General features: G+C 46.0%; 2 protein-coding genes across 4 annotated transcripts in view; both read left to right on the forward strand.

Moving 5' to 3' along the window:
• Positions 1-25,191, forward strand: part of LOC130525945 (NACHT, LRR and PYD domains-containing protein 12-like) — a gene marked incomplete at its 5' end in the record, with an annotated part of 88,430 nt that overhangs the window by 62,783 nt on the left and 456 nt on the right. The window contains one exon of the mRNA XM_057033259.1: positions 14,913-15,086. Coding sequence (XP_056889239.1) covers positions 14,913-15,086 — 174 coding nt within the window. The remainder of the gene's footprint in view (positions 1-14,912; positions 15,087-25,191) is intronic.
• On the forward strand, positions 1,329-13,075 carry LOC130526036 (NACHT, LRR and PYD domains-containing protein 3-like). Of its 3 annotated transcripts, none has more exons than XM_057033388.1 (4): positions 1,329-2,097; positions 4,905-5,202; positions 5,829-5,870; positions 6,030-6,563. In XM_057033388.1, exons 1-4 carry the CDS (start codon positions 2,074-2,076, stop codon positions 6,062-6,064), a joined length of 399 nt encoding a protein of 132 aa, XP_056889368.1. In that variant the 5' UTR covers positions 1,329-2,073; the 3' UTR covers positions 6,065-6,563. The 3 variants fall into 3 exon arrangements, with proteins under 3 accessions (XP_056889368.1, XP_056889366.1, XP_056889367.1); XM_057033386.1 differs by lacking the exon at positions 6,030-6,563 and adding an exon at positions 11,725-13,075 and having other exon boundaries at positions 1,941-2,097; XM_057033387.1 differs by lacking the exons at positions 5,829-5,870; positions 6,030-6,563 and adding an exon at positions 11,725-13,074 and having other exon boundaries at positions 1,946-2,097.

The following is a 25,191-nucleotide window of genomic DNA, read 5'->3' on the forward strand; positions in this document are numbered from 1 at the left end:
GTGTTCGAACGCAGGAGAAGCTTCCGTCTGAAGAAACACGAGGGTTGAGCTCACGGCCTGAATATGAGTTCTAGACTGCTGGATGTTCATCATGAAGGTCCCGTCTGTCCAACCAACCTCATCTTTCCTATTGCTGATTTCACAGGTTGTGAGGAGAGAGCAACGTGATCCTAGGAAAACTGGCTGTTTTTCTACACCTTTGTCCTTTATTTTTAATTTTCCTGGTGAGATTAAACTTCTTTTTCCAAAGCAACTCAGCCAAGTTGGCCTCATCCTTCATGATCACCACGAGAACTCACAGATGTCTCACAAGAGACAAAATTAACATCCAACATCAGAAAAGCAATGTCAATTCTCACTCAGATACATTTTTAAGGGTCTGAATTGTCCAAGCGTGAACTATGGGGTGTTTAGAATGTTATTCCACAGCCAGCTAAATAATCATAGAGCTCTGGAAAGGCTGCCATCTAGTGGAGCAAATGTTGTAGGCACCATATAACACAACTGTGATCATCAGTATAAATCTGTATTCTAAAAAACAAGCATCTTCAGAGTCGCCCTTGACTTAAAAATAGTCTCATGATGAATCACAATAAAGAGGAAACAGCATCTGCATGTTGTCAAGAGGACATTTCTGATATTCCAATATTTATGTTTTTAACTGTCGTGCTGATCACGGCCATGTGGGGGGGGGGGGGGGGGGGGGGGGGTGGGGGGGGGGGTGAAGGTCTAGAACAGCACCGGACTCGTGACTAAAGACGACACAAAAGCAGTCCGGGATTTTTGACCACAATTCCAATGAAGCAGGAATCAGAAATAAACTGGATCACAGTGGATTGTGGAGCACGTCTGAGATGTTCAGCCATCGTAGCTCTGGTGCAGTAAAGATGAGTATTCTACATATACGGCTGAATATATAGTTAGAACTAAATGCATCAGTGAGGCCTTCCTTCCTCTCACAGCATCATTAACAGCTTCACAGGCTGAAAACAGGCCATTGATATTTAGACTATTGATCAACGGCTGCTCCTGTTAGGAGAATCAATAGAAAAATCAGGTCGTGCCCCCACAATAGAACATGGCTGCACGAGTGTGCACTGTAGCGCACGGCTGTGCCGCTCCGCCCCCACGGCGAGGGCGTCCGCGGCCTGCAGCCTCCACCCGTCTCAACGCTGTGCCGCTCCGCCCCCATGGTGATGGCGTCCACGGTCTGCAGCCTCCACCCGTCTCACGCGCTGTGCCGCTCCGCCCCGATGGCGAGGGCGTCCGCGGTCTGCGACCTCCAACCGTCTCAACGCTGTGCCGCTCCGCCCCGATGGCGAGGGCGTCCGCGGTCTGCGGCCTCCACCCGTCTCAACGCCGTGCCGCTCCGCCCCGATGGCGAGGGCGTCCACGGTCTGCTGCGTCCACCCGTCTCAACGCCGTGCCGCTCCGCCCCCACGGCGAGGGCGTCCACGGTCTGCAGCGTCCACCCGTCTCAACGCCGTGCCGCTCCGCCCCCACGGCGAGGGCCTCCGCGGTCTGCGGCCTCCACCCGTCTCAACGCCATGCCGCTCCGCCCCCAGGGCGAGGGCGTCCGCGGTCGGCAGCCTCCACCCGTCTCAACGCCGTGCCGCTCCGCCCCCACGGTGAGGGCCTCCGCGGTCTGCGGCCTCCGCCCGTCTCAACGCTGTGCCGCTCCGCCCCCATGGTGACGGCGTCCACCCGTCTCAACGCTGTGCCGCTCTGCCCCCATGGTGAGGGCGTCCGCGGTCTGCGGCCTCCACCCGTCTCAACGCTGTGCCGCTCCGCCCCCATGGTGAGGGCGTCCGCGGTCTGCGGCCTCCGCCCGTCTCGACGCTGTGCCGCTCCGCCCCCACGGCGAGAGGGCGTCCACAGTCGGCAGCCTCCACCCGTCTCAACGCTGTGCCGCTCCGCCCCCACGGTGAGGGCACGCCGTCCCATCTAGAGCGGAGCGTGAACATCTGTGAGGGCTTTGAAGAGTTTCTGTGTGAGACACCTGGTGATGTGACCAGCGTCACCACTGTGTCCTCCACAGCCTTGATGGGGCTGAAGAACAGGTGACCCGACAGCATGGACCCGCTACACCTGCCTCAGGTAACCGTCTTGGTGGCGTCGCTCTAGAACGGAACCGTTTCATTCAGGGTGGCGCCGACGGCGACATGAAGCTGTTCAAAACTGTCGACGGCAGAGCGGAGTGTGTTTGGGTCATGGTGGTGGAATTTTACTGCTACTGAGTGTGTGAGTGGTGTGTGTGTGTGTGAGTGTGTGTGTGTGAGTATGGGTGTGGGTGTGACTGGGTGGTGTGTGTGGAGTGGTGATGTGTGTGGTGTCTGTGTGTGGGTGAGTGTGAGTGTGTGGAGTGACTGTGTGAGTGTGTGTGTGAGGAGGGTGTAGGGTGGAGGTGTGGGTGTGTGTGGTGGGTGTGTGAGTGGTGGGTGTGGTGGGGAGGGGGAGGGGTGGAGGGGTATGAGGGGGGTGTGTGTGTGTGAGTGAGGGTAGGAGGGTGTGGTGTGTGGAGTGTGGGTGAGTGGGGAGTGTGTGTGTGGGGTGTGTGTGTGGTGTGCGTGAGGGTGAGGTGAGGGGTCTGTGTGGGTGTGAGTGTGGAGTGGGTGTGTGTGTGTGTGTGTGGGTGAGTGTGGGGTATGAGTGTGGAGTGAGTGTGTGGGTGTGTGTGTGTGGTGGGGGGGAGGGTGTGTGAGGTGTGTGGAGGGTGCGTGGGGAGGGTGGGGGGGAGTGGTGTGTGTGGGGGTGTGGGAGGTGTGGGAGGTGCCGTGAGTGGTGAGGTGTGGGGGTGGGTGAGGGGTGTGTGGGGGTGTGAGGGTGTGGGTGGGGTGGAGTTGGGGTGTTGTGAGTGGTGAGGTGGATGAGGGGGGTTGCGTTAGGGTTGTGTGGGGGTGAGTGTGTGGAGGTGGGGTGGTGAGTGAGGTGGGGGGTGTGGTGTGTGTGTGAGTGGGGGTTCTGGGTGTGGTGTGTGGGTGAGTGTGTGTGGGAGGTGTGAGTGAATGTGTGAGTGGTGGGTGTGAGTGTGTGGAGTGAGTGAGTATGAGTGGTGTGTTGTGTGTGTGTGTGTGTGTGTGTGTGGTGGAGTGAGTGTATGAGTTGGGGGTGTGTGAGTTGTGAGTGTGTGGGTGAGTGAGTGTAGGAGTGGTATGGTGTGGGTGTGTGGTGTTGTGTGTGGAGTGTGGGTTAGTGTGTGGAGTAGGAGTGGTGTGTGTGTGGTGTGTGGGGGTGTTGTGTGTGTGTGTGTGAGTGTAGGAGTGGGGGTGTGTGTGTGAGTGAGAGTGTGGTGTGTGTGTGCTGTATGAGTTGTGTGTGTGTGTGTGAGTGAGTGTATGAGTGGTGTGTGTGTGTGTGTGTGGTGTGTGTGAGTAAGTGTATGAGTGGTGTGTGTGTGTGTGTGTGTGTGGGTGTGAGTGTGTGTGTGTTTGTGTGGTGTGGTGTGTGTGCTGTATGAGTGGTGTTTGTGTGGTGTGTGTGGTGTGTGTGTGTGGTGGTGTGTGTGCTGTCCATTCTAATATCAATATCAGATCGATGTTTTTGTTTGTTCCTGTTTGTCATCAACAATGCCGCCTTGTCTCCAGATCCCTCAGAACTACTTGAGTCGCCCTGATCACAACTGTTTCATGCAGCTTTGTTCTTTTCTTTGATTCTAGACAACGTGCTCGTGTTCTTTGATGATCTGTGCTACTGTATCAGAACCTGCTACTAATCACGACCCTGGAAAGATGCAGCTCGATGGCACATGCGCTGCCTTTGTTCCTAAAGTCTTTGATGTCTTCTGTCATATGTTTCTTTAGGCTGATTCTGAAACTTTGGCTTTTGTCCCCTTTCGTTGGTCCACGTTACTAATATGGGTATTATGGGCTGTCCCAGTCCCGGTCGTTGGCCTGTCAAATGTCACTTGGAGCAGTTCCATCAGCCAACTAAACCAATTCAAGTTAGTTGCCATTTCAAAATAAAGAGTTCAGAGTTAAGGGGTCTCACATTTGGGAGGTGCGTTTGGGCCCCATGTGACTAAAGCAGCTTTGAGAGAGAAGGTTGATGGGTTCATCCAGAAAATGATCAAAACAGCTTTCTGTGATCTGCTCCCCCACAACTATCGTTGCTCCTCTCTCTGTCTGATTTCCTGTCCCGTTACTGACAACCAACTTTGGACCATCGTTAATGACTCATTCAACCTTTAAACCATCTCCTGTACGATGGTGTTTGGGGACAGAGACTCTAAATCAGGGTGCTCACACTTTTTCAGCATGCGAGCTACTTACAAAATGACCAAGTCAAAGTGATCTACCCACCACAAAAATGCAAAACATTAATTATTTTCAAATGTATTGAGGATTATTTGTATGTACAGTTGATGTACTTTGCTTAACTGAACGAGCCAATATGGCAAAACACACATAATTAGCTATTAACCTTTTTTGTAATTACCTAAGTTCACTTTGCTGACGTGCACTGAACTGAACCAGCCAGGGAGGCACAGGGACCGTAGCTGCTGACAGCCTCACCCACACTCCAGATGTTCATCAGTCAACGCTTTTTGGACTTCATCATCTTCATGTAGAAAGTAGATGTTTGCACTGGCCCATATGAAAGTGATCTGTTTTTGTCTTCTTACTTGGTCCCGCTGCCTCAGTCATTTTGATGACCAGCAGCTTTAGCGGTGGCTTAAAATCAGAGGTAATTGGCTGAATAGTTTAGCGCTTCTGATTGGCTGCCCTGTATGTCAATCACGTGACGGGACGAATGATAGGCTGATATTTTTAAATGTCACGCCGCGATCGACCGACCGGTAGATCTCGATCGACCGGTAGATCGGGATCGACGTAATGAGCACTCCTGCTCTAAAGAGAAGGTGTGTAGTTCACTCCTGAAATGTTCCTTCACTCACTTGATTGCAGGTCTACTGCCAGCAGGACGCTACAATGGCCCAAGAGACCCTGCTGAATGTTCTGGAGAATTTAACTGAGGAAGAATTCGCTAAATTCAAATTTTACCTGAAAGATTCTGGAATCATGGGAGGCTTCAACCCGGTTAAAAACTACCAACTAGAGACCAGAGAGAGGACGGTCGTTGTGCCTTTGATGGTGAAGGCTAACAAAGATCAAGGAGCCGTGGAAGTCACCAAGAAGATTTTAGAGAAGATACCTCGGAACGACATTCTGCAAAATCTTTCAGCTGTCAGTTCAGATCCAACAGGTCAGTGACGCTTGTTTCAGTTTCTGTTCTAAAGCCTTTAATGCAGGCGAGTTCAGGACCAACAGACTGGGGAACTCATTCATCCCCTGAGCCATCAGGCTGTTCAACTCCTCACAGGGGGGGAGGAGGGCCAACAGGAGAACTGGAACATTTTTATAGTTTTATATTTATATTCATATTCTATTTTTAATTTATTCTATTTATTTCTTATTTTTATATTTTTATTATCTTTAATAGGTTTGATGGGGTGTAATGGTGGTGGGAAATTTTGTACAGTGCTGTACGTTTCTTTGGAGATGCTAATTTCCCTGATGGACACCCCCTAAAGGGATCAATAAAGTACTCTTGAATCTTGAATCTTGAGGTCAAAGGTTAAACTGTTTCTCTAGTTGGTTATCAGTGTTGCTGAGTGTCAAGGTGGTCAGTTTTGCTGCACAGCATCTATGCGTAGTGGAGAATAAGCAAGCGAATCCCTTCATTGACTTTAGCCAGGTGGTATAATCTTTATTATAGGAACAGGAACTACTCAGCTTCCCGCGCTCTTAACCAGAACATATAAGGAGCAACAACGTCACGTTCTACAGGTGACATAAACATGTATGATGGTGGGTTTCTTCTTTGTACAGTCTCAATGGTTGTACCTGGCTGTGTGCTCTCAGTCTGTTCAGGTAAGGGCTCAGCACCATCATTGGTATATATTGACATAATACATTTTTGTCCTTGTCATCAACATAAATTTCCCTTTTATCATTGACCTTGGGGTGCAGCTCCCAATCACTATACCTAATGTATGACTCACAATTCTGTGTTTCTTTTTTCCGTTCCAGTCTTGGTTGTGAACTTCACCAATCTGTGTTTCTGAACCTTTTCTTTCTCTGGATAATACACCAGGTACGCTGGGCTGTTTTTATCATAGCCCACAAAAATACCCTGCTCACACTTAGAGTCTAATTTCCCTTTGTCTAAGTGTTTGTAGGCATAGCATAGTGATCCAAATTTTTGCATTTTAGCTATGTTTGGTTCTTTTCCTGTAAATAGCTCGTATGGCATTTTCTTTGTTCGCCTACTGTAGCATCTGTTTCTAACATTAGCAGCTGTCTGTACAGCATAGTTCCAAAGTGTATTTGGTCAGTTACTTTCTAACAGTAGGCACCTGCCCATTTCATATAGGGTGCGTCAGCCTCTTTCTGCTGTACCATTTCGATGGGGTGAATAGGGTGCAGACGTTTCATGTCTGATTCTATTCTTAATTAATAGTGTCTGGAAGTCTTTACTTGTGTATTCTGTGCCATTATCAGATCGAATACATCGGACCTCTCCATATGGAGCTACATCTGCCAAGAAACACTCCGTTGCTTGCACTGCATCACTTTAGCTTTTAGAAAATATATCATCATGGTACCTGAAAATCATCTGTAAAAGATTGGGCATATCTGTACCCCTCTATGCTAGGTGTTTGCATGGGACCTGCTAGATCAGTGTAAACTAACTCTAAGGGTTTTATCCTTTGTACTAGGTTCTTTGTTTCTTGTCTGGGTGAATTTTCCCTTGTGCACACTTCACATAATTGTGTCTGTCTGACTACACTTCCCTTCATCGCCATCCCTTTCACAAGACCTTATAACTTTTGTCGTCATCGTAATTACAATGACCTAGTATTTCATGCCAGGTTTGAGCATCATGACATACTTTACATTGGTCGACATTGTCTTCTTTTGATGACAAGTAATACAAGTTACCACTCTGGTGGATGTCAAATCTGTTACCGTTCCTGGTGACCATTCGGCTGTCCCCCTTTTGGAAGGTGATTGTCGCTGCTCCATTTGTGGTCCTTGCCACAGAAAAGATGTCATGCGGTATGTAGGGGTGTATAAATCCTCTCTTAGATGTGCTCTGTGCTGTTGTCCAGCGTTGTCAAGTAGGCAGATTGTCGCCGTTCCTCTTCTTTGTGCTATTCCTCTGAACTTTGTTCCGTCGACTAACTGCACTGAGTGTGAGTCAGGTTGGAAAGTGTCATTGAAGCTCTCAAACTTCCTAATGTCATTAACGATGTGGGATGTCGCACCCCCATCTACCATGATGCCCTTTATCTTCACACAGGCTGGTGGTCTTTCATCCTTTTTGTCTTGAGCCGTGAAGAAAAAGTCTTCTTTGTCATTGTCTTGTTCCTCTACGAACTTCCTGGCACCGTCTTGTCCCCCTTTTTCTTGCACAAGGATTGTTGGTGTGTGTTACTCTTACAGTAGCCACACCACACTTATCTATTGCACTTCCTTGCCTTGTGGCCTTTATTCCACACCTGTAGCACTTTACATTGGCATCTTCATCCTTTTGTTGCTGGTGTATGCCTTGGGGGGTCCGTTTCCTTCTTTCACATGTGTCTTCGTCACATTATCTGTAGACTCTGCCTTATTCATTTTCTCACTCTCTTCATAAACTCATAGTCTTCTCTTAAAGTCAGCAAATGTAACATTCTCCTCGTTCTGTGTTACATGGACTGCGAGGGGTTTAAATGAATCAGGTAGTCCATTAAGTACCATGGCTACAATTCAGTCCATCACTCAAGACTTCACCTGCATCTTTCAAAGCCATTATTATATTTTCAGCTTTGATTATATAATTAGTTACATTCTCACCATCTTTCATTTGTAACTGGTGGTCAGTGATGTGTATAGAATAATAATCCTGGTTTGCTTTTTTGGGAGTAATGTTCCCTCAATATTTTCAGGGCTTTCCCTCCATCATCAGCTGCTTCGTGTCTTATGATGGACAGGTTTTTATCGTCTATTAGCCTGATTAACTCAGTATAACGGTCAGCATTTTTCCTCCTTCAGCTTGCTCCTCATTGTCCGCCATATAACGTTGTCAAAAGGGTCTCTTTAATTTTAAAATGTGCAGGTGACCCAAGAACCTCGTTTCCCATTGGTCGTATCTTTCTTCTAAGCCATCAAAAACTAGTTGCGGAGCTGGGGTTGCGGTTCTGTTAGCCATTTCAGCGTAATATATCGGGGAAAACTTCATTCGAGTTTTGACTCACTTATCTCCAAGTTGTCCACCGAAGCTCCGTGTTATTCCGTCTTGTTCACTTCTTCCGACAGTTCCGAATGCTATCCTTGTGTCCAACATAGCCTGGGCCCATAAACTGTCAAGGTGGTCAGTTTTGCTGTGTTGGATCGCAGTACCTCTCGTGTGTCACTGCCAATCCGCGTGTTCTTTAAATGAAGACTTCAAGTAAACAAATGTCAATTTCAAAATGTATTTAGCAAATAGAACCAATTCAAGATACAAATATCAGAGCTCTGGGCCAGTTCATAACCCTAGCAACAACAAAGTCAATTGTCAGGGCATGAGGTCTGACGACCTAACTATCCCTTGGCCCAGTTTATATAGAAAGACATATGTAATTATTGATGCTAATTCAGTCCAATCCAGTCCTTCTTCTTGGGTGACTTCATCTTCTTCTTCCTGCCTCATTTGGTGTTGGTGCAGTCCTTCTTCTCCATTATCTTCCCAGATGGCCAGGTCAGAGGTCATTCCTGCCGAGGAACTTATCCCACCAGTAAACTATTCTGTCACGTTTTACAATGGGGGTCTACCACTTTCCGTCTGACTGTCTCCAACTGTCTAAGCAGTATTCATGTCAAAGAAGGGTAAACTGACTTGCTTATGTGTATTCCTACTAAAGATTATATAGTATTCCTAACTTCTAACTAACTGTAACATAAACAAAAATTATCGTATAACACATGCTAATATAAAAGATGCTAACAAGATAAACTAATTCTCTTCAGCTGCACAGCATCTATGCGTAGTGGAGCATAAGCAAGCGAATCCCTTCAGTGACTTTAGCCAGGTGGTATAATCTTTATTATAGGAACAGGAACTACTCAGCTTCCCGCGCTCTTAACCGGAACATACAAGGAGCAACGTCGTCACATCCTACAGGTGACATAAACATTGTATGATACAACAAAATAAAGGTACCGTAATCAATAGGGTAAGGGCGTTATCAAATAATAACACTTAACATTGAGAATAAAGTGTTGAACGGAGAAAGAAAGCTCAAAACACGTCGGGTAAAACATCCAGAGTTGTTTAATGATGATATTCATGAAGCACTTTAAAAGCAATCATTACAATTATAAAGTAGCTCAGATAAAAATAGGTACAAATGAACACGGAAAAAAACCAACACAAACAATAAAAGCGGGATCAAAGTCTCATAGCCGGACCAAGGTGCATTTTGAGATGGCTTTTAAAGATGTGGAGTAAAGGGGGCTGTCTAACGTCCGATGGCAGATGGCTTCATGATTTAGGAGCCGCACTCCAGGTGGTTCTGCTGAGATTCTGGTGCCTCCGGGAGCCGATCAGCCGCCCTGAGGCCCAAAATCACCAGATTGCTGCATCAGAGGACTTTACAGGCAGCACAGGTGTGACCTCCTCCGTCCTTAGGCCCTCAAACCAGGTCAGGAAAAACCTGGAGAAACCTGGAGGAGATCCACAGCTGAGGGATCCGTCTCCCTGGGACGGGCAGACGTGCAGCAGAGGCCACGTGCACAGAGCACATCAGCATTAACAGTAATATACCAGGTCCAGGTGCATCTTCAGACGTCCTCATCAGAGATGTGGCCCACCTTCATCCTCCGGGTCCTGATGGAGCGAATCCAGGATCAGCAAGACCAGAGAAAACCAAGACCGGCAATATGTGCATTTATGTAGGAGAATATGGGAACGGCAGGAGAGGACAGACGGCCATGCTGTAATAAAGGCATGGATAGAGGTGTAATAAAGGCATGGATACAGGGGTAATAAAGGCATGGATGGAGCTGTAATAAAGGCATGGATAGAGGTGTAATAAAGGCATGGATAGAGGTGTAATAAGGCATGGATGGAGGTGTAATAAAGGCATGGATAGAGTGTAATAAGGCATGGATAGAGGTGGTATAAAGGCATGGATAGAGGTGTAATAAAGGCATGGATACAGTGTGATAAAGGCATGGATAGAGGTGTAATAAAGGCATGGATAGAGGTGTGATAAGGCATGGATAGAGGTGTAATAAGGCATGGATAGAGGTGTAATAAGGCATGGATAGAGGTGTTAGAAAGGCATGGATAGAGGTGTAATAAAGGCATGGATAGAGGTGTAATAAAGGAATGGATAGAGGTGGTATAAAGGCATGGATAGAGGTGTATAAAGGCATGGATGGAGGTGTAATAAAGGCATGGATGGAGGTGTAATAAAGGCATGGATAGAGGTGTAATAAAGGCATGGATAGAGGTGTAATAAAGGCATGGATAGAGGTGTAATAAAGGCATGGGTAGAAGTGTAATAAAGGCATGGATAGAGGTGTAATAAAGGCATGATAGAGGTGTAAAAAGGCATGATAGAGGTGTATAAAGGCATGGATAGAGGTGATAAAGGCATGGACAAAGGTGTAATAAAGGCATGGACAGAGGTGTAATAAAGGCATGGGTAGAAGTGTAATAAAGGCATGGATAGAGGTGTATAAAGGCATGGACAGAGGTGTAATAAAGGCATGGACAGAGGTGTAATAAAGGCATGGTAGAAGTGTAATAAAGGCATGGATAGAGGTGTAATAAAGGCATGATAGAGGTGTAATAAAGGCATGGACGGAGATGTAATAAAGGCATGGATGGAGGTGTAATTAAGGCATGGATAGAGGTGTAAAAAGGCATGGATAGAGGTGTAATAAAGGCATGGATAGAGGTGTATAAAGGCATGGATAGAGGTGTAATAAAGGCATGGATAGAGGTGTAATAAAGGCATGGATAGAGGTGTAATAAAGGCATGGATAGAGGTGTAATAAAGGCATGGATAGAGGTGTAATAAAGGCATGGATAGAGGTGTAATAAAGGCATGGATAGAGGTGTAATAAAGGCATGGATAGAGGTGTAATAAAGGCATGGATAGAGGTGTAATAAAGGCATGGATAGAGTGACCATCATAACCACTAACGTCATTAAATGTCCTAAATTTAGAGTTAACTGTTACCAAGACACACAGGAAGTGGTCTGACTGAGGAGGCATGCTTAGGGTTAGGGTTAACCCATCCTTCCAGATGAAGCTGCACCGTCTTTTCTTAGAATGGAGGTTTGTCTCCTATCAAGTTCAGAACTCATGATCAACCCTTCGGACCTGCTGAGACCCGCCACCACTTTCATTGTTTTTTCCTGATCTGGAATCAGTGAAACTTGATCCAGTCTGAAACTTTGAGCGTCAGATCTCAACAGCAGCATCAACAGCAAATTGCTGCAGCGTCAGTCTGAAAGAATTCCAGTCGTACCTGCTTTAAAAGCTCTTCTGAGTTCTTTACTTAAGTTTTTGGGATTGTTTTACTCCAGTGATGCTGTTCTTGTCTTTTTGAAATGTGAAGCCCAACTGGACCTGAGAAGAAGATAAACTGTAAAACATCAGCTCAAAGCACTCTGGAATAAATATATATATATTCATATCTGCTGAATATATCGACTAACACATGTGCATGTATATTTTGCTTTAAGGTCCCACATGTGAACACGTCCCCATCGGCTCTTATCAATCAAACCTTCAGTCAAACCTGAGGAGCAAGTTTATGTGTGTGCAGGAAGGCTGCGATGAGAAGGCAGACGAGCAACGGCTGGACGACGTCTACACACAGCTGTACGTCACCACCGGTGGCGACATACACATCAATGCTCAGCACGAGGTCACTCAGATTGACATGGTTGGGAACCCTTCAGACACAGAACAACCCATTAGTCCCAGTGACCTGTTTACACCTCCAGCTGGGAAATATAAACCCATAAGAACTGTTCTGACCAGCGGAAATGCAGGAATTGGCAAAACCTTTCTAATCCGCAAGTTTGTGTTGGACTGGGCAGAACAACGAGCCAATCAAGACGTGCATCTCATATTGCCGTTCACCTTTCGCCAGCTGAACCTGTTGAGGGGGCACGCCTATCCTTGGCTGAACTCACTCATAAGTGCATCCAAGAGTCCAGGGCCATTCAAATAGAGGCTCTTAACAGCATCTTTACAGCTCTGCAGTCATCAGGAGACGCCAATTTTGACAATTGTAAATTCAAGCTTCTGTTTATCTTGGATGGGCTGGATGAGAGCCGACTAGAAATGGACACCAGAACCAATGAATTCCAGGAGGCGGATATAGATGTGAAGGCACCGTGCTCGGTGGAGGTCCTGCTCACAAACCTCATTAACAGAAGTCTTCTCCCCTCCGCTCGACTCTGGATAACCACGAGGCCCGCGGCAGCCAATCAGATCCATCCGGATTTTGTGGACATGAGGACAGAGGTGCGAGGGTTTACTGACGTGCAGAAGGAAGAGTACTTTAGGAGGAAGTTCAAGGAGGAGGAGCAGGCGTGCAGGATCATCTCTCACATCAAGGCATCTCGAAGCCTCCATATCATGTGTCACATCCCAATCTTCTGCTGGGTCACTGCAAAGGTTTTTGAGGATGTGTTGAAGATGCGAGAAGAGCTGCCCAAGACTCTCACAGCGATGTACATCTCCTTCCTGGTTGTTCAGTTCTCACCGAAAAACAAGAGAGGAGACGGGAAAGGTCCACAATGGAGTCCAGAGAGCTGTGAGATGATTCCAATTCTGGCAAAGCTGGCATTTGAACAACTGCAGAAAGGCAATGTGATCTTCTACGAGTCCGATCTAAGAGACTGTGGCATCACCGTCAGGTCGGCTGATGCCTACTCAGGAGTGTTCACGCAGATGTTCAGAAGGGAGCGAGGACTGTTCAAGGAGGAGGTGTTCTGCTTTGTCCATCTGAGTGTTCAGGAGTTTCTCGCTGCTCTTCATGCACATTTGAAATTCACCATTTCTGGCACCAACATACTGTCAGAAAAAACAACCTTTTTACGTTATTTACGCTCTAAACTGTTCCAACACCAAAATCAAACAGGTTGATTTTTACCAGTGTGCGGTGGACGAGGCCTTGCAAAGTGAAAAAGGACACCTGGACCTGTTCCTGCGGTTCCTTTTGGGTCTTTCTCTGCCGACCAATCAGGCTCTTCTACGAGGTCTAATTAACGGTGAAGGCAGCTCAGAGCCCAATCAGGAAATCATTGGCTACATCAAGGAGAAGATTGGAGAGAATCTGTCCTCAGAGAGAATCATCAACCTGTTCCACTGTCTGAACGAGCTGAACGATAGCTCACTGGTCCAGGAGGTTCAACAGAACCTCAGATCTGGAAGATTGACAACAGAAAGTCTCTCCCCTGCTCAGTGGTCAGCTCTTGGCTTCATATTACTGTCCTCAGGACAAGACCTGGAGATGTTTGACCTGAAGAAATACTCTGCTTCAGAGTGGGTTCTTCTTAGGCTGCTGCCAGTGCTCACAGCCTGCAGAAAAGCCGTGTAAGTGTTCTGCAGGTGTTCTGCAGGTGTTCTGCAGGTGTTCTGCAGGTTTGCAGGTGTCTGCAGGTGTCTGCAGGTGTCTGCAGGTATCTGCAGGTGTTTGCAGGTGTTCTGCAGGTGTCTGCAGGTATCTGCAGGTGTTCGCAGGTGTCTGCAGGTGTTCTGCAGGTGGTCTGCAGGTGTTCTGCAGGTGTCTGCAGGTGTCTACAGGTGTTCTGCAGGTGTCTACAGGTGTTCTACAGGTGTCTGCAGGTGTCTGCAGGTGTTCTGCAGGTGTTCTGCAGGTGTCTGCAGTGTCTGCAGGTGTTCTGCAGGTGTTCTGCAGGTGTCTGCAGGTGTTCTGCAGGTGTTCTGCAGGTGTTCTGCAGGTGTCTGCAGGTGTTCTGCAGGTGGTCTGCAGGTGTCTGCAGGTGTGCAGGGTGTCTGTAGGTGTCTGCAGGTGTCTGCAGGTGTTCTGCAGGTGTTCTGCAGGTGTCTGCAGGTGTTCTGCAGGTGTTCTGCAGGTGTCTGCAGCTGTTCTGCAGGTGTCTGCAGGTGTCTACAGGTGTCTGCAGGTGTCTGCAGGTGTCTGCAGGTATCTGCAGGTGTTCTGCAGGTGTTTGCAGGTGTTCTGCAGTCTACAGGTTCTGCAGGTATCTGCAGGTGTCTGCAGGTGTCTGCAGGTGTCTGCAGGTGTTCTGCATGTGTTCTGCAGGTGTCTGCAGGTGTTCTGCAGGTGTTCTGCAGGTGTCTGCAGGTGTCTGCAGGTGTCTGCAGGTGTCTGCAGGTGTTCTGCAGGTGTCTGCAGGTGTTCTGCAGGTGTCTGCAGGTGTCTGCAGGTGTCTGCAGGTGTTCTGCAGGTGTCTGCAGGTGTCTGCAGGTGTTCTGCAGGTGTCTGCATGTGTCTGCAGGTGTTCTGCATGTGTCTGCAGGTGTTCTGCAGGTGTTCTCCAGGTGTCTGCAGGTGTTCTGCAGGTGTTTTGCAGGTGTCTGCAGGTGTGTCTGCAGGTGTTCTGCAGGTGTCTGCACGTGTCTGCAGGTGTTCTGCAGGTGTCTGCAGGTGTCTGCAGGTGTCTGCAGGTGTCTGCAGGTGTTCTGCAGGTGTCTGCAGGTGTCTGCAGGTGTTCTGCAGGTGTCTGCAGGTGTTCTGCAGGTGTTCAGCAACACGCATCACATCTGGCAGGGTTTCAGGCAGTCGTAGTAGTTACTCCAAGAACTGATTTCATTCCGTATCATTGCAGCTTCCGTCCTCATAAAGGTCAACTAAAGAAATAAGCCTGCGTCCCTGATTGTGCAGGAGAGAACCAGAAGGATTTCCTGCTTTCTTCTTCTATTCTTTTTTCAGGTTGAGTCACTGCAATCTGAGGGAGTGGAGTTGTGAAGCTCTGTCCCCCGTCCTCAGCGCCTCCTCCTCTAGTCTGCTAGAGCTGGACCTGAGTCACAATGACCTGAGGGATTCAGGGCTGAACAAGCTCTCTGTTGGTCTGAGGAGTCCAAACTGCCGGCTGGAGATCCTCAGGTTAGTGCTCCTTATCAGCATCATCAGTTTTTCTAAATGGCAGCTTGAAATGTTGGTTATCTTCCAAAAAGAGGAAATATCTTTCCCAAAAATGCCGACCAGCCGACCACTGTTCACTCCCACAGCTTTTAAAATGACTTAGTCTGGTTCTGGTTCCTGTGCTTCGCTCCCCAGTCAGGTCCAGGCCCCGACACAGGACCCAGAACTTTGCATAAATGAGCTGTTAATTAGTGAGCAATGTGTGTGTGTGTGTATGTGTGTGTGTGTGTATGTATGTGTGTGTGTGTGTGTGTGTCTGTGTCTGTGTGTGTGTGTGTGTGTGGTGGATGTGCTTGCATGCAGGTTATCGGGCTGTCTCATCACAGCAGAAGGATGTTCTTCTCTGGCCTCAGCGTTGAGGTCCAACCCAACCCATCTAAAAGAACTGGACCTGAGCTTCAACCATCCTGGAGATGATGGAACGAAGCAGCTCTCTGCTGTTCTGGAGGATCCAGAGTTGAGCCTGGAGGTTCTCAGGTAGATGCAAACACCCTCCCTAAAATGAAGACCTGATACTATTTATGGATGAGCGATGTACATCGACATCCTGGTTGTTCAGTCCACACTGAAAAACAAGAGAGGAGACGGGAAAGCTCCACAATGGAGTCCAGAGAGCTGTGAGATGATTCCAATTCTGGCAAAGCTGGCATTTGAACAACTGCAGAAAGGCAATGTGATCTTCCACGAGTCCGATCTAAGAGACTGTGGCATCACCGTCAGGTCGGCTGATGCTACTCAGGAGTGTTCACGCAGATGTTCAGAAGGGAGCGAGGACTGTTCAAGGAGGAGGTGTTCTGCTTTGTCCATCTGAGTGTTCAGGAGTTTCTCGCTGCTCTTCATGTACATTTGACATTCACCAAGTCTGGCACCAACATACTGTCAAAAAAAACAACCTTATTACGTTATTTACCCTTTAAACTGTTCAACACCAAAATCAAACAGGCTGATTTTTACCAGTGTGCGGTGGACAAGGCCTTGCAAAATGAAAAAGAACACCTGGACCTGTTCCTGCGGTTCCTTTTGGGTCTTTCTCTGCTGTTAGGTTCAAACAACCTGAAACACGAGAAACACAAATGAGGCAAAGACAACAGTTTGGAATTTACTTGCAAGGAGAACGGAGAGATGTGCTCAGTTACAGATCTCCAACACGTTCTGACACACACCTCCCACCATCCTTCTTTTATTGGAATTAGGAGGTTCCTAGTTACAGAAGTCAAATGTGTCTAAGGGAGGGGGAAAACACAAGATAGCAGGTCCCAAACAAAGCAAAAGACTGTGAGTCATAATGGTGAGATTATACGTAGGCCTTCACTGATTTGATTAGCTTAGCACACAGACAGCACATTCTTCTATATCAGACAGATTAAGAGAACATCTCCTGTGTCATGCTCTGCAGCTCTGTCTCCAGTCAATGCCACTTCTCCAACAGCCGCCACATTTCTGTCGCCCTTGACCAGAGAAGTTCGAGTTGACATATCAAGCATCATGAACATTAAGCATTAGCAAATAATAGGAAACATTAAGTAATGAGAGACTATATAACAAGAATAAGGAATATAACAAGGTAAAAGCAAATAAGAGATAACTTCAATATAATGGATCTAACATTTCCCTCCTGTTTATCACATATTTGCTTCAAATTCTCATAGTCATTTAACAACCTCTTCCAGTAGATTTTCAAAGTCATGTTTATGAACACAAATATATTTACACTCAGGGGAAAATTAGCTCAATTCACTCGTAGTCTTCAGAGTCTGTAGTCAAATCCGGTTCTTGTCTGCTGATTAAGGGATACAACTCGTCCATACGATTTTCCATGGGAGCGATAGCTGTGGTGATAAGGCGGTTAATAAGAGAACGCAGGCAGGGAACACAACAACATCCACACAAGGTCAGGATTGCAGCAAAAACAGCTCCAGAAATCAGGATAGATGGAACCAATGTCTTATACTTCCCAAACACATTCATCCATCCGCCCCACATCGCGGTCTTTGCTCCTGAGTGCTCCTTCATCTTGCTGTTCAGGGTGTGAAGGCCTTCTATGGCCAGTGTGAGACTCCCATCCAACGCAGTGTTGTTAGGAATGAAGGTGCAACATTGATCTCTGAACACAGCACACACACACACACACCACCTTTCTCAGCTAACAACATATCCACTGCGATCCTGTTCTGGAATGCCATAAGGGAAGTAGCCGACAGTTGACTATGAACAGCCTCAAAACCGCTCTGAGTCCAATTTCCTAAACGTTGAACATTGTAATGGATGTAGTTGATTCTGTCTACGTTCTTATTTATTGTACACCACTAACAAATAGAAGATTCAAAACCAGCAGCTACTTGATCCACTAATTTATAGCCATCCGGAACACCGCGTGGAACACCGATAGCATCAATACATGTAGGAACATTATACGTAGGAACATTTTCAGATTGCCATGCAGATCTTTTATTACGACGTCACTGTTCAGGCATAAATCCATGCCTGTGAGTGACTAATTGATCAGCCGACATAGGGAAAAACAGAAATTAGAATAAGAAGTGTTTTTAAGCACATAGTCCTGTAGCTCTCATAGTCCTGTATCAAACAGTCTCTCATCCCCACACCACCAGAAATAAAATAAATAACAGAGACACAACTTCAGAACATTATAATGCATGCATGAGCCGCAGGGTGCAACAAATGAACTTTCCAACAGACAAAAAACATACATCATTTTACAGTAAGAACAGTTTTTCGTTTTGCATTGAAAATTGTATCAAAACTACTTTCAGAACGAACAAGCGATTAAAGAGGTGTTAAAGAAGTGAAGCTGAAATAATGGAGCTGGTGAGCTTCAGGTGAATGAAAAGTTTACAGGTCAAATACAGCATAAGAGCTGACCTGCTGCTGCCACATTGGTCCTTTAGGTTGTTATTTGCACTTTGCTTGCCATGCCGTATTTTGGTAACATTCAATCTTAAACCTGGGGGTTTCCAGAGGTACCATACAAATAAAAACACGCATATGAAGAAAAAACACACTCCCCAACATCTAATTGCATTCTGTAGCCACTTGGGAGTCATTTGAACTTATTTGATTTCAACTGAGTTGGAGACTTTGTATAACTATTGTGATTCTCAGGAATACTATGATTACAGTTAACACCGAGGCTAATATGCTACAGCATCAGCCAATCCTCTGTATTTCCCTCTCTTTTTATTTTTTTTTCCTAAAAATTATCTTTTGTTTATTTTACCCGCTGCTGTCCTTGTGATGTTTATGAAATCGGTACACTATTTATGGACCATAACCTGTTGAAGTAGCCTCCCTAAATGAGTCGGCGGCTCTTAAAACTTCACTGACTTTCGGGTCTACCCAGACTCTATTCGTCTAAGTCCACCCTATTATCAGACTTTGCATCACCTTCCCGGTCGGAGTTTCCAACAGAAATGACCTTCTTGCAATGAGTGAGGTGTACCCAGGTTGATCTTTCAGCTATTTTAGCAGCAGTAGGTGTAGACAAAAGAACTTGGTCAGGTCCTTCCCACTTAGGTGAATACCAGTCTTTCTTTTTTACGCTCCTCACTGGGACCCAGTCGCCTGGCTCCACCGTTCTGTTGGGAGACAGAGGGCGTCTCAGTTTCATGACCTTGCTTTTGTTTTTCGAACATTCTTCTCATAATCAGCTAGATTAGACTCATCATTTGTCTCCCAGTAGTTTGTGAACTGAGGAAGCCTGTACGGTCTTCCAAATAAGACCTCATAAGGAGTAAGGCCTGCGGTGCTTGTGTTTTATATAGAGCTTAGCCAAATCCACACATTGTCCACGGTCTCCCCGTCTCTTCCATGCATCTCTTCAGTCTGTTTTTAATAGTGCCATTAGTTCTTTCAACTAATCCTGCGCTCTGAGGATGATAGGAGCAATGGTGTTTTAAATCAATATGAAACATAACACTGATCTTTTTAACAACTTGATTTACAAAATGAGTACCGTTATCAGAGTAATTTTTTTTTTCACTTTTATTTAATTCTATGAAGTCCATATGTATAGTTTGGAATGGATATTGGGGAGCAGGAAATTTTCCTCTCCTGGGTCTCAGATTTCCCTGTGAATTGTGTTTTGCACACGTCAGACATGTTCTACAAATTTTTTTGAATAAGAATTGAATCCATAGGTTGTATAATGCTGCTGTATCTGTCCTACCGTCCCTCCTGTTGAGACATGTGTTACACCATGGCTCAATATAGCAGCATATTTACACAGATTTTTTGGTAGGATAGATTTTCCTGCTGGTCATACATAGATTATTCTTTTAAGGTTGCTCATTTTTCTTTGATGAGCCATCTATAAACAAAAATGCTCCAGTTTTTAAAGGTTGATCTAAATCACTTCTACTTTTTGCAGTTTGTTCAGCTAATTCTTGGCAGTCACGTGGTTCTCCGTCATCTGTTTTGTGCCTTTCCTATGTCTTTCCTATGGCTATGTCTCTCAACTTACTTTGTTTTCTTATGAGGCAAAATAATAAAACACAGGACTAGCAGAGTTCTCCTATCAACTCTTTCAATGGCTGAGTCCTCCATTCACACACAAACACAATTTCCTATTTTCTTAACTTAATTATGGCTAAGTTATAACCTACTTAATTAATGGCTAAGTATAAACAACACTATAGAAGCACTCGTTTCCACAGCCATAGACGTTGCGATTACAGCTTTCACACAGTGTGGAAGAGCACATGCTACAGGGTCAAGTTTAGACGAGAAATATGCTATTGGTTTCATTTTAGTCCCACATTGTTGAGCTAAGACCGAGGTCATAAAATGTCCTTTGCAATCAACCATCTGAACCAAAGGTTTGCTGTAATCTAAGGCTAAGCTAAAGCTGTGCTCGACACTAAAGCTTCTTCATGTCACGGAAGGCCTTTGCTGCGTTTTCAGTCCATTTTAGTGAAGAAGTCATTTTTAAATCTTCTTCATACATCATTTTTTGCAACGGTGCTGTAATTTCAGCATAATTTGGCACCCAGTTGCGGCAATAATTAGTTAGTCCTAAAAAGGACATCATTTGCTTTTTAGTTTGTGGTTTTGGAGCTTGCAGAATAGCTGTTTTACAGCCTTCTATGATAGTTCTTCCTCCTGCACTCAGGTTGTGGCCCAAGTACTTTACTTCAGTTTTGCACAGCTGTAGTTTACTTTTGCTTAGTTTATGGCCTTCTTCTGCTAAATGTTTAAGAAGTGCTATGGTGTCTATTTTACATGCTTCTAAGGTTTCAGATGCTAATAAAACATCATCTACATAAATCAATACTTGACTCCCACTGGGAGGGTGAAATTTAGCCATACTTGCTGTCATCATCTGAGAATAAATAGTTGGGCTTTCACAATAACCTTGGGGTAATCTGGTGTAAGTGTAACATTTGCCTTCATATGTGAATGCAAACCAAAACTGACTGTCTTTATCAACAGGTACAGAAAAAAAAAAAAAAGGCATTGCTGATATCAACTACAGTAAAAACTTTAGCTTTCGGATCTAAAGACTTCAGGAGCGTATATGGATCTGGAACGCAGGGAGCTCTCTGTATTACTGCATCATTTACGGCTTGTAAGTCCTGAACCATGCGCCATCCTGCAGATGGAGTTTGTTTCTTTACTGGAAAAATGGGAGTATTACATGGTGAATCATCACATTTAACGAGAACTCCTGCGGTGATCAAATCATGTATTACAGGTTTGATGCCCTCACGAGCGTCCGTTTTTAATGGATATTGCCTCACACGAGGCCTGTACTCGCTTTTAGGTCTAATTTGTACTGGTAATACTCCTTTAATTAATCCTACATCAGAGGGTCCTACTGACCACAATTTAGTGGGTATTTCTTCAAGCCAATCTTCTTCCTGTGTCAAAAGGACATCAGCCATGATTTCATCTTCTAGAAAATATCATCGTCGTTCATAGCGGATCATGTCACCGTTGTTGTCATCATGCAGTCCGCTGTTTGCTCTGAAAACTTTAGTCATTCTGGCCTGATATTCTTCGAAAAGCTCATCCTCTCTTTGTTTAACACGGTTAATTTCCACATAATTTGCTCTCTTAGCGAAACGATTTCGAGTTCTTAATACAAGAGCATTGACTCTGTTTGTCAATTCACCATCATCATGTTTCAGCACCTCATTATTTTATTTTGGATTCCAGTCTCCTCTTACATGAGTCCAGTTAGAACCCAGAGCTGTCATCCAGATCTGTTGAACCTCTGCACCATTAAGGTGATGGCTCTTCTCACATTTTCCATACCTTCTATAAAGAGTTCTATGTCTTCCTTATGGGAAGGCACACCTTCTATGGCTTTTTTAACATCCTCCATTGTCCAAGTTCTATAGACTAGCATTACAGGTTGTTTGTTTTTTCAGCATTTGGATTAGCTACTTCAATCATGGGGTACATGTCTTCCATTGGAGGAGTGCTCATTTCACTCAGATTATTCAATTTTGGGACTGCTGGAGTCAGTGCTTGTCAATGCTTTTGACCACGCATACCCAAAGGGCTGCGCTGAGCGTGTAATTCTAAGTGTATCAGTGGGTGGAGGGTCTAATGTCTGTAGTGTATATGTTGGTGGCAATGCACACGATTCACGAAGGGTCCAGCCAGCCTCCCACCCCTGCTGCTCTCTGTTCTACATCCGCTTCCCCGTTCTCTGCCGACTTCTCTGTTGCCTGCTCTGTCTGTCTGTGCGCGCGTCTGCTCACTGCGCCTGTCTCATCATCCTCTTTCCTGTGAAACATTAACTGTTTGTTCTCAACCTCGTCCTTTCCCTCCTTTGCCTCCATTTTCGACTTACTTTGTCCCTTCTCTCTCCTTAACGCTAACTGCAACCAAAACTCCGTATCCTCATAACCGTATTTTTTCATCTTTTTCAGATTATTTTTAGTTCGCTCTTTTATTTAATCTTGTAGGGCTGTTATTTGTTGTGAATTTAGCTGTCCTTTGAACCCATAATCAGTTATCCACTTGTCTAAATACGCGAGTTTCTTTGGATTTTGTCCGTCGATTTCCAATCCTTACACCGCAGTTCATCTCTGGGCCTTTGTTTACTTTTACCTGTCCCCATTTTTTGGAGGATTTCGATTTTTACTTTTAGCTCTACTTTTCTATCTGCTTTTTGTTACGATTTTTTTTTTATTTTTTTTATTTTATGAGTTAGCCTTATCCTAATTTACCGTTTTTTTTTTTGTTTGTTTGTTTTTTATTAAGAATTTGGTCCAGTCTTGCACATAGGGTGACCTAAAACTGGGATGTTGATCTCAGTGGGGTGATAATTAATCAAACCGTTGTGGTACTTCTCACTTCAACTCTTTCGAGTGGAGAGTCTTGCCTCTGCATCCACAAGGGCCTCATCACTTCCTGTCCCACTGCTTTGGTATGATTGAAAATACCTAGTGGTATTTAACAATCCTTTCACACTCACAATCACTCTTTTGGATGATTTGTCGTGACTTAATTTCTTCTTCACGTGGCCAGGACTCCCTCTCCCTGCCTTGGTACTGACCTTAGTACTCTTGTTTACCTGCCATTGACTAGTATTCACAGGGTTTGTTTCTCATTGCGTCTTACAGAGGACTTTCGGGTTCCTCTCTCCCAAAACACTGCCTTAGTGTCTATCGCAATTTTTACATTAAGTCCCCGACAATCATCATCACACACACACTTTTGAATTCAAGACATGCTCACCACTGTTGCCTTTCCTCCTGGAATTCCGTCAACCGTCAGGGTCCAATCAGTGAGCTGAAGCCCAGTCCCGGAAAGGGTATCTTAGGTCGCTTTGAGGCGGCCTGCCGTGGCCACGGTCTTTCCTGAGGTTCAGCCTCACCCACTGGACCCTTCAGGTGTGTTGGAATCCGGCTCGAAGGACCAAAATGTTAGGTTCAAACAACCTGAAACACGAGAAACACAAATGAGGCAAAGACAACAGTTTGGAATTTACTTGCAAGGAGAATGGAGAGATGTGCTCAGTTACAGATCTCCAACACGTTCTGACGCACACCTCCCACCATCCTTCTTTTATTGGAATTAGGAGGTTCCTAGTTACAGAAGTCAAATGTGTCTAAGGGAGGGGGAAAACACAAGATAGCAGGTCCCAAACAAAGCAAAAGACTGTGAGTCATAATGGTGAGATTATACGTAGGTCTTCACTGATTTGATTAGCTTAGCACACAGACAGCACATTCTTCTATATCAGACAGATTAAGAGAACATCTCCTGGGTCATGCTCTGCAGCTCTGTCTCCAGTCAATGCCACTTCTCCAACAGCCGCCACATTTCTGTCGCCCTTGACCAGAGAAGTTCGAGTTGACATATCAAGCATCATGAACATAAGCATTAGCAAATAATAGGAAACATTAAGTAATGAGAGACAATATAACAAGAATAAGGAATATAACAAGGTAAAAGCAAATAAGAGATAACTTCAATATAATGGATCAAACATCTGCCGACCAATCAGGCTCTTCTACGAGGTCTAATTAACGGTAAAGGCAGCTCAGAGCCCAATCAGGAAATCATTGGCTACATCAAGAGGAAGATTGGAGAGAATCTGTCCTCAGAGAGAAACATCAACCTGTTCCACTGTCTGAACGAGCTGAACGATAGCTCACTGGTCCAGGAGGTTCAACAGAACCTCAGATCTGGAAGATTGACAACAGAAAGTCTCTCCTCTGCTCAGTGGTCAGCTCTTGGCTTCATGTTACTGTCCTCAGGACAAGACCTGGAGATGTTTGACCTGAAGAAATACTCTGCTTCAGAGTGGGTTCTTCTGAGGCTGCTGCCAGTGGTCAGAGCCTGCAGAAAAGCCCTGTAAGTGTTCTGCAGGTGTTCTGCAGGTGTTCTGCAGGTGTTCTCCAGGTGTCTGCAGGTGTCTGCAGGTGACCTGTAAATGTTCTGCAGGTGTCTGCAGGTGTCTGCAGGTGTCTACAGGTGTCTACAGGTGTTCTGCAGGTGTCTGCAGGTGTTCTGCAGGTGACCTGTAAATGTTCTGCAGGTGTTCTGCAGGTGTCTGCAGGTGTTCTGCATGTGTCTGCAGGTGTTCTGCAGGTGTCTGCAGGTGTTCTGCAGGTGACCTGTAAATGTTCTGCAGGTGTTCTGCAGGTGTCTGCAGGTGTCTGCAGGTGTCTGTAGGTGTCTGCAGGTGTCTGTAGGTGTCTGCAGGTGTCTGTAGGTGTCTGCAGGTGTCTGTAGGTGTCTGCAGGTGTCTGCAGGTGTCTGCAGGTGTCTGTAGGTGTCTGCAGGTGTCTGTAGGTGTCTGCAGGTGTCTGCAGGTGTCTGTAGGTGTCTGTAGGTGTCTGCAGGTGTTCTGCAGGTGTTCTGCAGGTGTCTGCAGGTGTCTGCAGGTGTCTGTAGGTGTCTGCAGGTGTCTGCAGGTGTCTGCAGGTGTTCTGCAGGTGTTCTGCAGGTGTCTGCAGGTGTCTGCAGGTGTTCTGCAGGTGTCTGCAGGTGTCTGCAGGTGTTCTGCAGGTGTCTGCAGGTGTTCTGCAGGCGTTCTGCAGGTGTTCTGCAGGCGTTCTGCAGGTGTCTGCAGGTGTCTGCAGGTGTCTGCAGGTGTCTGCAGGTGTCTGCATGTGTCTGCAGGTGTCTACAGGTGTCTACAGGTGTTCTGCAGGTATCTGCAGGTGTTCTGCAGGTGTTCTGCAGATGTTCTGCAGTTGTTCTGCAGGTGTTCTGCAGATGTTCTGCAGTTGTTCTGCAGGTGTTCTGCAGATGTTCTGCAGATGTTCTGCAGGTGTTCTGCATGTGTCAGCAGGTGTCTGCAGGTGTCTGCAGGTGTTCTGCAGGTGTCTGCAGGTGTCTGCAGGTGTTCTGCAGATGTTCTGCAGGTGTTCTGCAGGTGTTCTGCAGGTGTCTGCAGGTGTCTGCAGGTGTTCAGCAACACGCATCACATCTGGCAGCGTTTTAGGCAGTCGTAGTAGTTACTCCAAGAACTGATTTCATTCCGTATCATTGCAGCTTCCGTCCTCATAAAGGTCAACTAAAGAAATAAGCCTGCGTCCCTGATTGTGCAGGAGAGAACCAGAAGGATTTCCTGCTTTCTTCTTCT

This window comes from Takifugu flavidus, chromosome 5 (genome assembly GCF_003711565.1).
Source record: "Takifugu flavidus isolate HTHZ2018 chromosome 5, ASM371156v2, whole genome shotgun sequence".
NCBI lineage: Eukaryota > Metazoa > Chordata > Actinopteri > Tetraodontiformes > Tetraodontidae > Takifugu > Takifugu flavidus.

What these genes read in the sequence shown, in the direction of transcription:
- LOC130526036 (XM_057033386.1), top strand. Translation starts at nt 2,074, where the DNA reads ATGGACCCGCTACACCTGCCTCAG. An exon ending in ACCCGCTACACCTGCCTCAG is followed by an intron (nt 2,098 to 4,904) that starts GTAACCGTCTTG and finishes ACTTGATTGCAG; the next exon opens with GTCTACTGCCAGCAGGACGC. An exon ending in TGTGCTCTCAGTCTGTTCAG is followed by an intron (nt 5,871 to 11,724) that starts GTAAGGGCTCAG and finishes TTTTGCTTTAAG; the next exon opens with GTCCCACATGTGAACACGTC.